This window comes from Macaca fascicularis, chromosome 2 (assembly GCF_037993035.2).
Source record: "Macaca fascicularis isolate 582-1 chromosome 2, T2T-MFA8v1.1".
Classification (NCBI taxonomy): Eukaryota; Metazoa; Chordata; class Mammalia; order Primates; family Cercopithecidae; genus Macaca; species Macaca fascicularis.
The window spans coordinates 100,754,837-100,767,910 of record NC_088376.1 but is presented as its reverse complement, the minus strand read 5'-3'; the positions used below and the strand labels follow the sequence as shown (position 1 = coordinate 100,767,910).

The following is a 13,074-nucleotide window of genomic DNA, read 5'->3' as shown; positions in this document are numbered from 1 at the left end:
GGAATGGGGAGTGATAGGAGGTTCAGACCTCTGTAGGGACAGAGCTGTCTTCCTAAACCCCCCATATGATCAAGATAACTGGATCTGAGTGAGCCTAAGCAAAAGTCCTTAGGTTCATTGAGTATCCCTCCATCAACAAGTTCAATGGGGAGGAGCAGGCTCAAAATTAAAATTAGGTGAAAGGCTGAGTCCCAACTACATTCAAGTCATGGGTAATGGGAGGAGGACCCTAAGACTTGCTGAGAAGCAAGCAGCTGAGTCCACACTGGCCTTTACTGGTGGCTGGAGTAAGGTTGAATCCACATTTGAACCAGATGCCAAGGAAGTGTATGCTAGGGGCAACCCTTGGCAAAATCATAAAGGTTTTTGGCACCTTCCCCCACATACTACTCAATCTCTCTGACATCCCTGCTTCTTCCCTGTCATCACCCAACCCCATAGGCTGCCAAAGAAAGCTTTCTCCCCTCAAGGAAGACAACATTCTTAGGACAAGATAAATCATATTTTAAAAGGGACCCTGGAGAGGCATCTACTTACAAAGGCAGGACTCTAATGTTGAAATTCCAGGCAGTAAATAAGAGTGGGAGATGGAGTTGATGGTCAGCCAGGAATACCTGCAACAAAATCACCATTTCTGCTAATTAAACTGCAACTAGGATCCTCCCAGGATGGCAATGGGGGAGTTCTCCACATGTGGAGGGAAAGTGAAACCTCATAACCAACTCTGTTCCTGAGATTCTCCATCCTTTGAATGGAAGGGGAGTAGATTACTAATTCACTCTCAACCTTATGCTAGCCTTAGTGGAGGAACGTGGCTCTCCCCTTAATATTCTGGCCCAAGCAAGGTAAACACTCTTTCCTTTGTTCCCTAATTTAGCATAGCTGAGGCAAGGTTAGAACATTTAAACAAAACTTTGAAGTCACAGGGATGCCAACAGAGAAACCAGCATGAAGCAGAGTCCAAGCACCAACTGCAGATGGCTGCTCTCCAGGACCCATATGTCTTGGACAATCCTAGCTCCTGATCAGCATCCATATGACAGGCAACATCTTTGACACCCACATGCCCAGTGGCACAAGCCTGATCATCTTCCCTCTTCAAAGTCTAGAACCAAGAAAGAAATCCAAGGAAAAAGGAAATTCCCACTCCCAACTAAGACCCTTCTTCCCAGGCCCAGCTTGCTTTTGGCCAGATTATTGGCCCTGGAATGTCCACCTTCTCCCCTTAGGAGCTCCAAAGCTCAAGCTGGTCATACCAGCAAAGCACTGACACAGGACTTTTTCCCCATCAGTGCATGGGTGCCATTTCATGACAGAGCTTACCTGGGACCACACAGGAGCCCCACACACCTCCTCTCACCTCTGATGATGCTCAGGCTCTAAATCTTGTTTCTTCCATGGCAAAAGCTAAGGATTCAACAAGACTGGAAAATTTTTTTCTTTAACATTCCCTGCTACAGAAATCAATAAAAGCAAGTCTCACATACTCCGCTTTATAGAAATATAATAGGTTCTAGAGATTATCACATCATCAATCACCCACTTCATCATCTCTGAGAGCACCAAGGGTTGCAAAGGTATGATCCCTGACTATGGGCTAAGCCAAGAGCAGCTAGCAAGTCACAATATCCAGGGCAAACTTCACACCCAGCCACTTAGCGATGCTGTTGCCTGCTGTGTTTAATTAGAAGTCATGTGACCATGAATGGGCCTGTATTTTTTCACCATTTTCAGTGATGAAATGGAAGGGATTAGTGGCTCAGCAATCCCCCTCCCACCCCGGGAAAGATGTGAGCCAGCAGTTCTGCGCTGAGCCAACGCCACTTGGGTCTGGTACTTTGCTCTAACCCAACAGGAAAGGAACCCATCCCCACCGTGAAGCAGAAGGCAAGGATCAGCCTCATCACAGCACTTCCCCCTCTGCCTGCTGTGCAGCTCCCGTGGGCTCCCTGGCAGGGATCAGACAGGTTCTTCTTTTCCTCCCTCATAGCCACTCATGCAGAGGCCACATATCCCATACATTCAGTATGTACCCTTGGTACAGAATTGAATTTAGTCAAATAAAGGGTGACTTTAAATTTTTATTTGAGCTATGGTTAACTCAGAGCTGCCCATTCTGTCTTCCACTCATTTACCAAATTTGTAGAGCATCTATTGCAGCCAGGCACTATGGAGACACCAGGGTTAGAGCAGTGAGCAAGACAGACAAAGTTCCTACTCTTATGGAGATTACAGTCCGGTGACAGAGGCAAACAATTGACCAAATTTGCACATATATATTAACTCCTGGCTGGAGAAATTGTCAAGGGAGAAAAAATGGGGTGAAGAGCAAAGGATGCTCAAGACTGAGCCTTGAAGAGCTCTGATGTCTAAAAGTTGGGTCAAGTAGACTATAAAAGAGCATCACAAATGGCAAGAAAAGAAGCAGAAATGTAAGCCATGGTGGAAACCAAGAAAGCAACATTTCAAGGTAGAGAGTGTACTAGGCAATGTCAGACAAGTGTCCTTGGATCTAATATTATGGGAAGTCATTCATGATCTTAGTGAGAACCATCTCAATGTCAGGATAGAGGCAAAAGTTCTGTTGACGTGGGCTGAGGAGTAAATGAGGGACAGTGATTGTCACAACTCTTTCAAGAAATTTTGCTTTGAAGGTGGGCAGAGATCTAAGATGGTAGCTGGAGGGAGATGTAAGTTTCTGGAAGATTCTGCTTTAAGTTAGGAGAAACTAGGTAATTAGAGATTTGTGCAATAAACTAAGAGACAAACAGTAATGCACATGGATATTAATGTTGCCTAGGATAATAGCCAAGAGTGGGCAAATGTGGCCAAGAGTGGGCAAATATGGCCAAGAGCCTCCTCACCCATCAGTAATGAGGCAGAGAGACCAAGAGGTTGGTAAGTGGCAATAATGAGGAGGTGACAAAGCTAGGTGGCAAAGCTACAAAGCAAGAAGGGGTTTTACAAGACACAGGAAGAACAATGGTATGGAAGGGTCAGTGGTGAACAAGGAGAACCCCAGACCCAACCCCTGAGGTACATGGGGTAGGGGAGAATGGCAGCCTTTGAATAGGGGGAGATACGTGCAGATCAAGGCAGGTGAGCTCCATAGAGGTCAGGGGAAGGTTTGGGAGGTCAAAAAGAGTGGGGAATGGGGTTGAGATCAAGGACTCACAGAGCAGTAAGATGTTCACAGCACTAAAAAAAGAGAGGATCACACTAAGAACTTTTTAAAGACACCATAAAAATAACCAGATGTAAATGATCTCTTGGTTTTCCAGGCCACTCTGGATATTCCTTCCAAGATGCAAACAACCAACACTTGACCCCATGCCCTATACCTGTATTTGCTTAGGCATTTGCATAGCACCAGAAGTAGAGGGAACATTTCCAAGAATAAGTTTCCCCTTTGCACTTGACTTTACTCTCAGCAAAGTAGTTCAAACTAATATTTCAAGCAGCTCTTGAACTCTTGCAATGTACAGGGCACTACAGGGAAACAAAGTTAAGGAAGGTATAGCCCTTGTCCTCAAAGAGCTCATTGTCTAGTAAAGAAGAAGAGACGCAGATATGAAATACTAGAACTCAAGGCTGACTGAAAAGTGGGAGCCCCAAAGGGACAGGGCAGTGTGGTGTCACGTGACTAAGGGAAGCTCCATGCAGTAAATAGAGCTTAAAACAGATGAATTACTCAAGACTGTTGGAATTTAGACAGCCAAGAGAGGGGACTGGGAGGGCATTGCAAATAGAGGCAAGGGCACAGACCAGGACAAAGGAAGGGCCTGGTGACATCAAAGGGCCAGGAGAGGTATTAAGGACTTGAACTGGGGCAATGAGGTAGAGTCAACTAAAAGTGAAATTTTGGAAGAGGTAAGGATAGTATTTGGCTTCTGTTCAGATGTGGAGTGTGATGGAGACAAAACTCATCTATGGATAATACAGATGCCTGGTTTGTGTTGGCCCATAGGCTCTGATGCCACTATCTCCTGTTTTCTCAGAACAAGTTCCAGGGTTTTGTCTTTGACATCGTGACCAGACAAGCTTTTGACATCACCATCATGGTCCTCATCTGCCTCAACATGATCACCATGATGGTGGAGACTGATGACCAGAGTGAAGAAAAGACGAAAATTCTGGGCAAAATCAACCAGTTCTTTGTGGCCGTCTTCACGGGCGAATGTGTCATGAAGATGTTCGCTTTGAGGCAGTACTACTTCACCAATGGCTGGAATGTGTTTGACTTCATTGTCGTGGTTCTCTCCATTTCGAGTAAGTGGGCAGTCAGGTGGTGGGGAAGCCCCACCTCTGCTTAGGGGTCTTTGGGATACTCTTCTAAAACCAAGGAAATAACCAATGAACTTTTTGAAATACATGTTTATGTTAGAACAACCCTGTATTTGCGGCTTTCCAAGAGCCGAAAGTTTTAAATGCCTTGGGCTACTGTCTCAGTGAAATGAAGAGGCTCTGTTGGTCTTCTCCATGCTCACATGAAGTGTTTTCAATTGCCTACTGTGTGCACAGCCCATGGCCAGAACCTCAGGGGCTGACAGAGAATAATCATTCCTCCTGAGAACCTCAGACTGTAAGATGATGGAGCCTCCAGCAGACCTTGCTTTTATGGTCTTGAAAGCAGGGGGCGGGTGGTGTAATGTGAGGTGAGTCTTAAAATACGTTCTGGAAAAGGAGGTGGGTTGCCATCAAAGTGAGGAAAGACTGGGAGGAGATTGTTCAAAGCAGATTCTCAAGTCTAGGGTCTGGAATTAAGTCTCTACACAACTGTTCTATTAGGGAACATCAGTGATAGAAAAGTCAAGATATCAATGCCAAGAAATTAAAACCCTTAAGGCCCAGTCTGGGTGTTGTTGAATGACAGGTCCAGTATTTTGGGCCCAATGGTGTTCAGAGAATATTACTAGAGTTAGAGGCTAACATGGGGAATGGAACTGCCATGATTGAATACTTACTAAGTTCTGAACGCTGAGCTGGGCTCCATGAATGTTCGCAGCCTCCCTGTTAAGCAGGTGTTATTATCCTCATTTTATACATTTAAAATTGAGATTCAGAGATCAAGAATATTATGCAGGGTCACAGAGTTTCCAAGGGGTGAAGCTGAATTTAGACTAGGCTCTGATCTTCTAATGAACTTGCTGCCTGTCACCAATAGCCAAGAGACTGTCCCTGGACTTATGGTTTAGGTGAAGTTTGACCCTATAAAGGCCAAATCACAGCTCACCAGCTTCACCTGGCATTATCAATGTATATTGATTGGTTATATCCTGACCTGCTTACTTTTCATGTTGGGGCATAGCTGTAGATTTAATTTCCCACTGATTTACTACCAAGAGCTGAGAGTATCTAAATACAACTTGGCAGCATTCATCAACCTCCCCACCTTGGTGCTGAAACACAGCCTTTGGTTGCATGTATTTCTGGGGATTTCAGTTTGTTTTTGTTCCTGTTTTATTCTGATATTGCTGCTCTGTTTTCTAATACTTTATTGAGGTATGATCCACATGTAAAAAGCTGTACATGTTTAATGTACACAACTTTATGAGTTTGGATATAAGTATACACCCATGAAACCATCACCACCATCAATGCCAGAAACATGTCCATAACCTCCAAATATGTCCTCCTGCCTATTTATTTATTTATTGAGTGCTAGGAACACTTAAGATTTATTCTCTCAGCAAATTTTTAAGTAGACAACACGGTATTGCTAACTACAGGCACTATGCTATAAGTAGAGCTCTAGGATTTATTCATGTCACATAACTGAAAGTTTGTACACTTTGACAAGCACCTCCCCAATTTCCCCTCCTCCCAGCTCCTGGAAACCACCATTCTATTCTCTGCTCCCATGAGTTTGACTATTTTAGATTCCTTATATAAATGCAATCATGTCGTTTTTGTCCTTCTGTGTCTGCCTTATCTCACTTAGCATAATAGGAGTTTTTGTTGGTTGGTTGGTTAGTTGTTTTCATTTTTGTTTTGTTTTGTTTGTCTTCCAAAGTGAAAGATTCCAAAGGCTATTTTGATTTTATATTAAAGAAGGGAGCTTGTTTATGTATCAGAAATATAGAAATAAAACATAGCCAAGTACTTAGTTCTGTGATGGGGATATCTGAACTACCAGTTCCTGTGACTTACAGGGTAGCACCATCCGCTGGGGCAGGAATCCCTTATAGAGCTGGAAAATAAGCAGAAAAACCCACTATATCAATCTTTCTGCCTTCTCTCCTTACCTCCCTTTCTTCCTTCTCACCAGCAAGAGGCAATTGGATATCTAACTGTTACAAGTACGAGCACTCATTCTCCCTTAAAATAAGATTCTGGAGCAAATTAAAATATGCTGTAGACCAGTTGTCTGGCAGAAAATTTTACCAGAGTATATAGACAAATAATGTACCCTACACTATGGGAACATGTCCTAATTAAACTGGAATTTCACAAAAGGTCTTCCACAAAGATTTTATAATCCAAAATTATAATTATTTCCCAAGTCCCATTATACTTTCTTCCTCTTTCCAACACAATATTGTGACCCATGTGCACAACCACAAAGGGCAGGTTAGGGGAGAGGGCCCAAGGAACCCGGCAAGGAGTGAGAGCTTGCTGCTACATCCCTCACCATTTTTCCTGTGAGATGTTGAACTTCTCTTACCTAAAGGCCTTGCCTCATCTTTGGTGGAGGCCTTTGGTACAAATAGGGTTCCCCAGGTCCCCAAGACTAAGCTTCAAACATCTTCAAATTAGACATCACATAGAGGCACATATACATTCTTTATATTTCCAACTTTGTTCTTAGTTGGAGTTGGGGGCAGTAACTGACCCCCAAAAAAAACCTATCTCCAGGCCCTAACATAAAGTTCAAACACAGCTGGAACCAAAAACAAAAACAAAAACAAAAACAAATTAAGCCATTGTGCAGACAGCTGGCCATTCAAAGCCATTCTACTTTAGCTGTCAGCCAGTTGTCCGACTCCTCAGGCCCCCTTGTAATTAACACCAGACTCCATACAATTAGCCATGGGACCAGGTGCCAGAAACAGAGTCAATCTTCACAGTAGGAGGTAGGGAGAGGAATCACAGGGGGTCATGGCCTTCACAGAGCACAGGACCAGAGAGGAGGAAAGGGCATGACCCAAAGGCTGCAGTATCAGGGAGGAGCAGAGTCTGTGTCATAGGCAAAAACAGGCCAAAGACTGTGGGCCTGTGGAATAAACTGCAATCACTTCCGGCTGAACTTGGCTGCAGAAGATAAGTTTTTGACTGTGGAGGATGTTCTGGGTGGAGGCAAGATAACATGGTAGGAAGGGTAAGACTGATGAGGAAGAGAGGACTTATGCAATGGGCGTTTACAGAGCCCCTACTTTGTGCTACCTACCGTGCCAGGCTCCGAGGGCCCAGAGTCCTCAAATATGGATGCCCAAGTGGCAGTCCATGCCAAGCAAAGCAGAGTGCCATCACAGCCAACTTTGTCAGGTCTCACAGCTGGAGATACTAATTAGATAATTTCCCCCTTCTTTTAAAGGCCTGGTTTTTTCTGCAATTCTTAAGTCGCTTCAAAATTACTTCTCCCCGACGCTCTTCCGAGTCATCCGCCTGGCCCGAATCGGCCGCATCCTCAGACTGATCCGAGCGGCCAAGGGGATCCGCACACTACTCTTTGCCCTCATGATGTCCCTGCCTGCCCTCTTCAACATCGGGCTACTGCTCTTCCTTGTCATGTTCATCTACTCCATCTTCGGCATGTCCAGCTTTCCCCATGTGAGGTGGGAGGCTGGCATCGACGACATGTTCAACTTCCAGACCTTCGCCAACAGCATGCTGTGCCTCTTCCAGATCACCACGTCAGCCGGCTGGGATGGCCTCCTCAGCCCCATCCTCAACACGGGGCCCCCCTACTGTGACCCCAATCTGCCCAACAGCAATGGCACCAGAGGGGACTGTGGGAGCCCAGCTGTGGGCATCATCTTCTTCACCACTTACATCATTATCTCCTTCCTCATCGTGGTCAACATGTACATTGCAGTGATTCTGGAGAACTTCAACGTGGCCACGGAGGAGAGCACCGAGCCCCTGAGTGAGGACGACTTTGACATGTTCTATGAGACTTGGGAGAAGTTTGACCCAGAGGCTACTCAGTTTATTACCTTTTCTGCTCTCTCAGACTTTGCAGACACTCTCTCTGGTCCCCTGAGAATCCCAAAACCCAATCGAAATATACTGATCCAGATGGACCTGCCTTTGGTCCCTGGAGACAAGATCCACTGCTTGGACATCCTTTTTGCTTTCACCAAGAATGTCCTAGGAGAGTCCGGGGAGTTGGATTCTCTGAAGGCAAATATGGAGGAGAAATTTATGGCAACTAATCTTTCAAAGTCATCCTATGAACCAATAGCAACCACTCTCCGATGGAAGCAAGAAGACATTTCAGCCACTGTCATTCAAAAGGCCTATCGGAGCTATGTGCTGCACCGCTCCATGGCACTCTCCAACACCCTACATGTGCCCAGAGCTGAGGAGGAGGCTGCATCACTCCCAGATGAAGCCTTTGTTGCATTCACAGCAAATGAAAATTGTGTACTGCCAGACAAATCTGAAACTGCATCTGCCACATCTTTCCCACCATCCTATGAGAGTGTCACTAGAGGCCTTAGTGATAGAGTCAACATGAGGACATCTAGCTCAATACAAAATGAAGATGAAGCCACCAGTACAGAGGTGACTGCCCCTGGGCCCTAGTGAGGACACTCCAGCCTGAATATGTTCAGTTATGATGTGTCCTTCTGCTCTGTGTTAACTCTTTCCCGCTACAGATCACACCCAGCTACAGCCTCGGCAATGCATGCCACTGGTCACAATGTCAGAACTGGGCAGGGAATGCAGCTGGTAACCACCTTTGAAAAAGCCCTCATACACAAAAAGGAGTCAGAAGCCAAGAGTACTTCCACTGTGATTTCCCTTCTGAATTTCAATATCAGATCATGGGTTCTCTTACTCTCCGGAAAATATCGCTGGTCCTTTTATTTTGATTGTAATCAGATTATACTTACTGAGACAAACTTCTCAGGACCAGAACTTCCAAAGATATAGAACAAGAACGTTACTTAAGGTGCAAGGTAGTCCTCTGTGAAGCACCACATAGAGATTGGCAATGTTATTTAGGATTTTGCATGACTGCATGTGAGAGCTGTTGGACAACTGCTCTGACCCAGGGTAACACCTGTGGCCCATGTCTTGAAAAACCTTTGCGATCTCCATTAAAATTATTATTTTTAAAGGTATGTCCACACCAGTGTTATATCTTAAAGCATCATTTTATTTTTCTTTTATTTCTGTGATACTGACATGTATCATGAGTCACTTACCCCTCACTTTCTGGGATCTTGGTATTTTTCAGTTTGAGATTGAGGCTGGGTGGAGCAGGAAAGAGCGCTGTCCTGGGATCTGGAAATGCCAGTTGGAATCCTAACTTTTCCACTGATTGCCTGGCTGACCAGGGCTAAAGACTTTCCCCTCTTAACTTCAATTTCCTCATTTGTAAAATTGGTGGGAAGGGAAGACAATGAATGCTGTCTATAGCCTTCACGTCTCATGTTGTAGAACTCAATGGTGCCTGCCCCATTTATATGGGAAAAACACTCTTCTCTGAGGCTGAAATGGCTGGACCTTTCTGTTGTGTAGCTAAAGAGGCAGCTTCTGAATACATTCCAGAGTCTGTTCACATCTCATAATCAGACATTAAGGAGGAGAGTTTTTACATTACCCGGCGGCCAGGACTCCATAGTTAGTATAATCAGAAGAAAAAGTATAATCATGAGAATGATGATCCAGTATATAAAAGGTATGGCCAGTAGTTTCTTTCATTCATCCTGCAAATATTATTAATTACCTAGTATATGATGGGCACTGCTCCAAGAACAAGAGATAAAATAGGAGTTAAGCCCCCAAAAGATTAATTGTATGAACTGAATGGAGTGAGAATTGTCAGAGGAGTTTATTTAGGCCAAAGGCGCGTTGCAGATTTTGAGATGAAGGAAAGCAGACTCCCTATGACAACAGAAGACATAGGGATTGTAATGACAATCATGATCTTCATTAACTCTTGGGCCATTCCCAGCCACAATCACAAAGTTCAGGCCAATTCATTGGATATATATTTGATCATTTCATAAGATTTTCCATTTGCATAATTACAAAGCACAGTGGCTGATACATATCACATGCCTCAAGGATACAGATTTGCTGAGGCCTTGCTGTGCCTTCTCTGTCATTATTAGCCCATCAGAAGTCAAAGAGGCTTTCAAGGTGCTTATTGGGAGTTGGCAGCATCCACAGATGCAGGTTAATAAGATGATGATGGGATAGCAGAGGGCCCAAGGCATCTCACCACAAATCAGCTATTCTCTGAATGCCTAATTTATTCTAAAAGATGAGTTCAACCAAATAGCTCTTCTTTTCTTGTAACACTGAACCAGGGAGCACAGAGACTGACTGTGCAGCTTCTTCAACATCTAAATCCCATGTGGATTTACTAGCCCAAGTGTTTATAAGACAGCTAAGTGGACAGAGAGTTTGGGCACAGGTTTATTTTTACAATGATATGTGAAAGAATTAAGTGTGCCCAACCATCAGACTGATTCTGTTAAAGTAGACGATACTATTCTCAGAAGTATTCTTACTTTGAGTTGAATTATGTTCCCTAAACATAGGAACATAATTCAACTTTATGTTGAATTATGCTTCGGGTTGAATAATGTTCCCTAAAAGGGTATGTTGAAATCCTAATCCATAGTACCTGTGATTGTGACCTTATTTGACATTAAGGTCTTTGCAGACATAAACAAATTCAGATGAAGGTGAGCCCCAACCCAATGACTGGTGTCATTAAAATATGAGGGAAATTTGAACGGAGACACACAGAGAGGAGAATACCATGGGAAGATGCAGAAAAAGCACACACAGAGAAAAGACAGCTGTATGAAGACACAGGAAGAAATCGGAGAGATACATCTGCAGGCCAAGGAGTGGGAAGGATTGCTGAAGCTAGAAGGAGGCACAGAAGGCAAGGGTTCTCCCTTGCAGGCTTCAGAGGGAACACGGCCCTGCCAATTCCTTGATTTTAGACATCTAGCCTCAGAAATGTAAGAGAATAAATTTCTATTATTGTGATCTACCTAGTTTCTGGTAATTTGTTACAGCATCCCAGGGAAACTAATACATTTCTCATTTTTTCTACACAAATGCATTTCCCAAATTGTAATGGGAACCATTGGAAAAGGGATGCAATATATACATCTTGCATGACACGGAGTTTTTGGAAATGTATCCAAATGCAAGATTATCTTTTGAAAATTTCGCTAGATCCAGTTTCCAAGTTCACCTGGTGGTACAACTGCAAGGTAGGAACTAGATTTCTATGCGAGCCAACCTGAGAGCCAGAGCTACCTTCTGAACCCCACCCACAAGAGATAATACTAGAATCTCTCTGGACCAGAATATGTGAGGATACCTTAGCGCTGAAGGGAGATAAGAGACAGGACAATGATGCTGGCTATACAAATATCTGAAACCTGCAAGTTCTCAAAAATATGCCTCCACCATAAACACCATCCTAACTTTTTATACCATTAAACTGCATAACACGTAGACACAGATGGCAAATTCAGAACATCCAGTTAACACAGAATAGTAGGTATAGGCAGAGCCCTGGTGTGCTGGAGCATTTGCCTAAGACAAAAGTGAAGTCACTTCTCTAAGTGCTAGGGATGCAAAATAAGATAGAGCTTCAGTCTGGAGTTGAAGACAGGCTGAAGGCTTACAAATACATTAAGAAGACAATTCTTTTGTTTTTTTCTTTTTTTAAAATTACACTTTAAGTTCTAGGGTACATGTCACAATGTGCAGGTTTGTTACATAGGTACACATGTGCCATATTGGTTTGCTGCACCCATCAACCCGTCATCTACATTAGGTATTTCTCCTAATGCTATCCCTCCCCCATCTCCCCACCCCCGGCAGGCCCCAGTGTGTGATGTTCCCTGCAGTGTGTCCATGTGTTCTCGTTGTTCAACTCCCACCTGTGAGTGAGAACATGCGGTGTTTGGTTTTCTGTCCTTGTTATAGTTTGCTTAGAATGATGGCTTCCAGCTTCATCCAAGTCCCTGCAAAGGACATGAACTCATCCTTTTTTATGGCTGCGTAGCATTCCATGATCCATTTTCTTAATCTAGTCTATCATTGATGGACATTTGGGTTGGTTCCAAATCTTTGCTATTGTGAATAGTGCTGTAACAGACATATGTGTGCATGTGTCTTTATAGTAGCATAGTTTATAATCCTTTGGGTATATACCCAGCAATGGGATCACTGGGCCAAATGGTATTTCTAGTTCTAGGTCAGAAAACCGCTTAAATTTACCCATGACTCAGGTTTTTCATTCTTGGGTATGAAATCTAGAGAAATCCATGCATGCATATTCCAGGAGATATTTACAAGACGATTTCTTATCAATATTGTTCGTGATGGACCCAAATTAGAAACAACCCAATGTCCTTCAATAGTAGGATAATTTAATAAATTGTGGTATTTTTAAATGTAATTTTATGTAGTAATGAAAATGGATGATATACAGCCTCAAACAAGTCTGAAAAGGAACCTTATTAAATGAAAGAAGCCAGACACAAAACTATATCTACTCTATGATTGTATGAGTGCCAAAAACAGGCAACATTAAACTATATCGTTTAGGAACGTATAAAGAAAAGCAAGGGCTGGTGACCACAAAAGTCAAGGTTACTGGTAGATGGACGATAGTGCTTGTGACAGATTGGCAATGTTCTAATTACTCATGTAGGCCGGGCACAGTGGCTCACGCCTGTAATCCCAACACTTTGGGAGGCCGAGGCGGGTGGATCATGAGGTCAGAAGATTGAGACCATCCTGACCAACATGGTGAAATCCTGTCTTTACTAAAAAATACAAAAATTGGCTGGGCATGGTGGCACGTGCTTGTAGTCCCAGCTACTCAGAAGGCTGAGGCAGGAGAATCACTTAACCTCAGGAGGC

At 43.7% G+C, this 13,074-nt stretch overlaps 1 protein-coding gene across 3 annotated transcripts in view; it reads left to right on the top strand.

Moving 5' to 3' along the window:
* Window positions 1–9,275, top strand: part of SCN10A (sodium voltage-gated channel alpha subunit 10) — a 100,452-nt gene extending 91,177 nt beyond the window's left edge. For all 3 annotated transcript variants that reach the window (XM_015445465.4, XM_015445464.4, XM_005546684.5), the window contains 2 exons: window positions 3,999–4,269; window positions 7,535–9,275. In XM_015445465.4, the coding sequence (XP_015300951.3) occupies window positions 3,999–4,269; window positions 7,535–8,748 (1,485 nt within the window). In that variant the 3' untranslated portion in view covers window positions 8,749–9,275. The remainder of the gene's footprint in view (window positions 1–3,998; window positions 4,270–7,534) is intronic.
* Window positions 9,276–13,074: the final 3,799 nt, after the last annotated feature.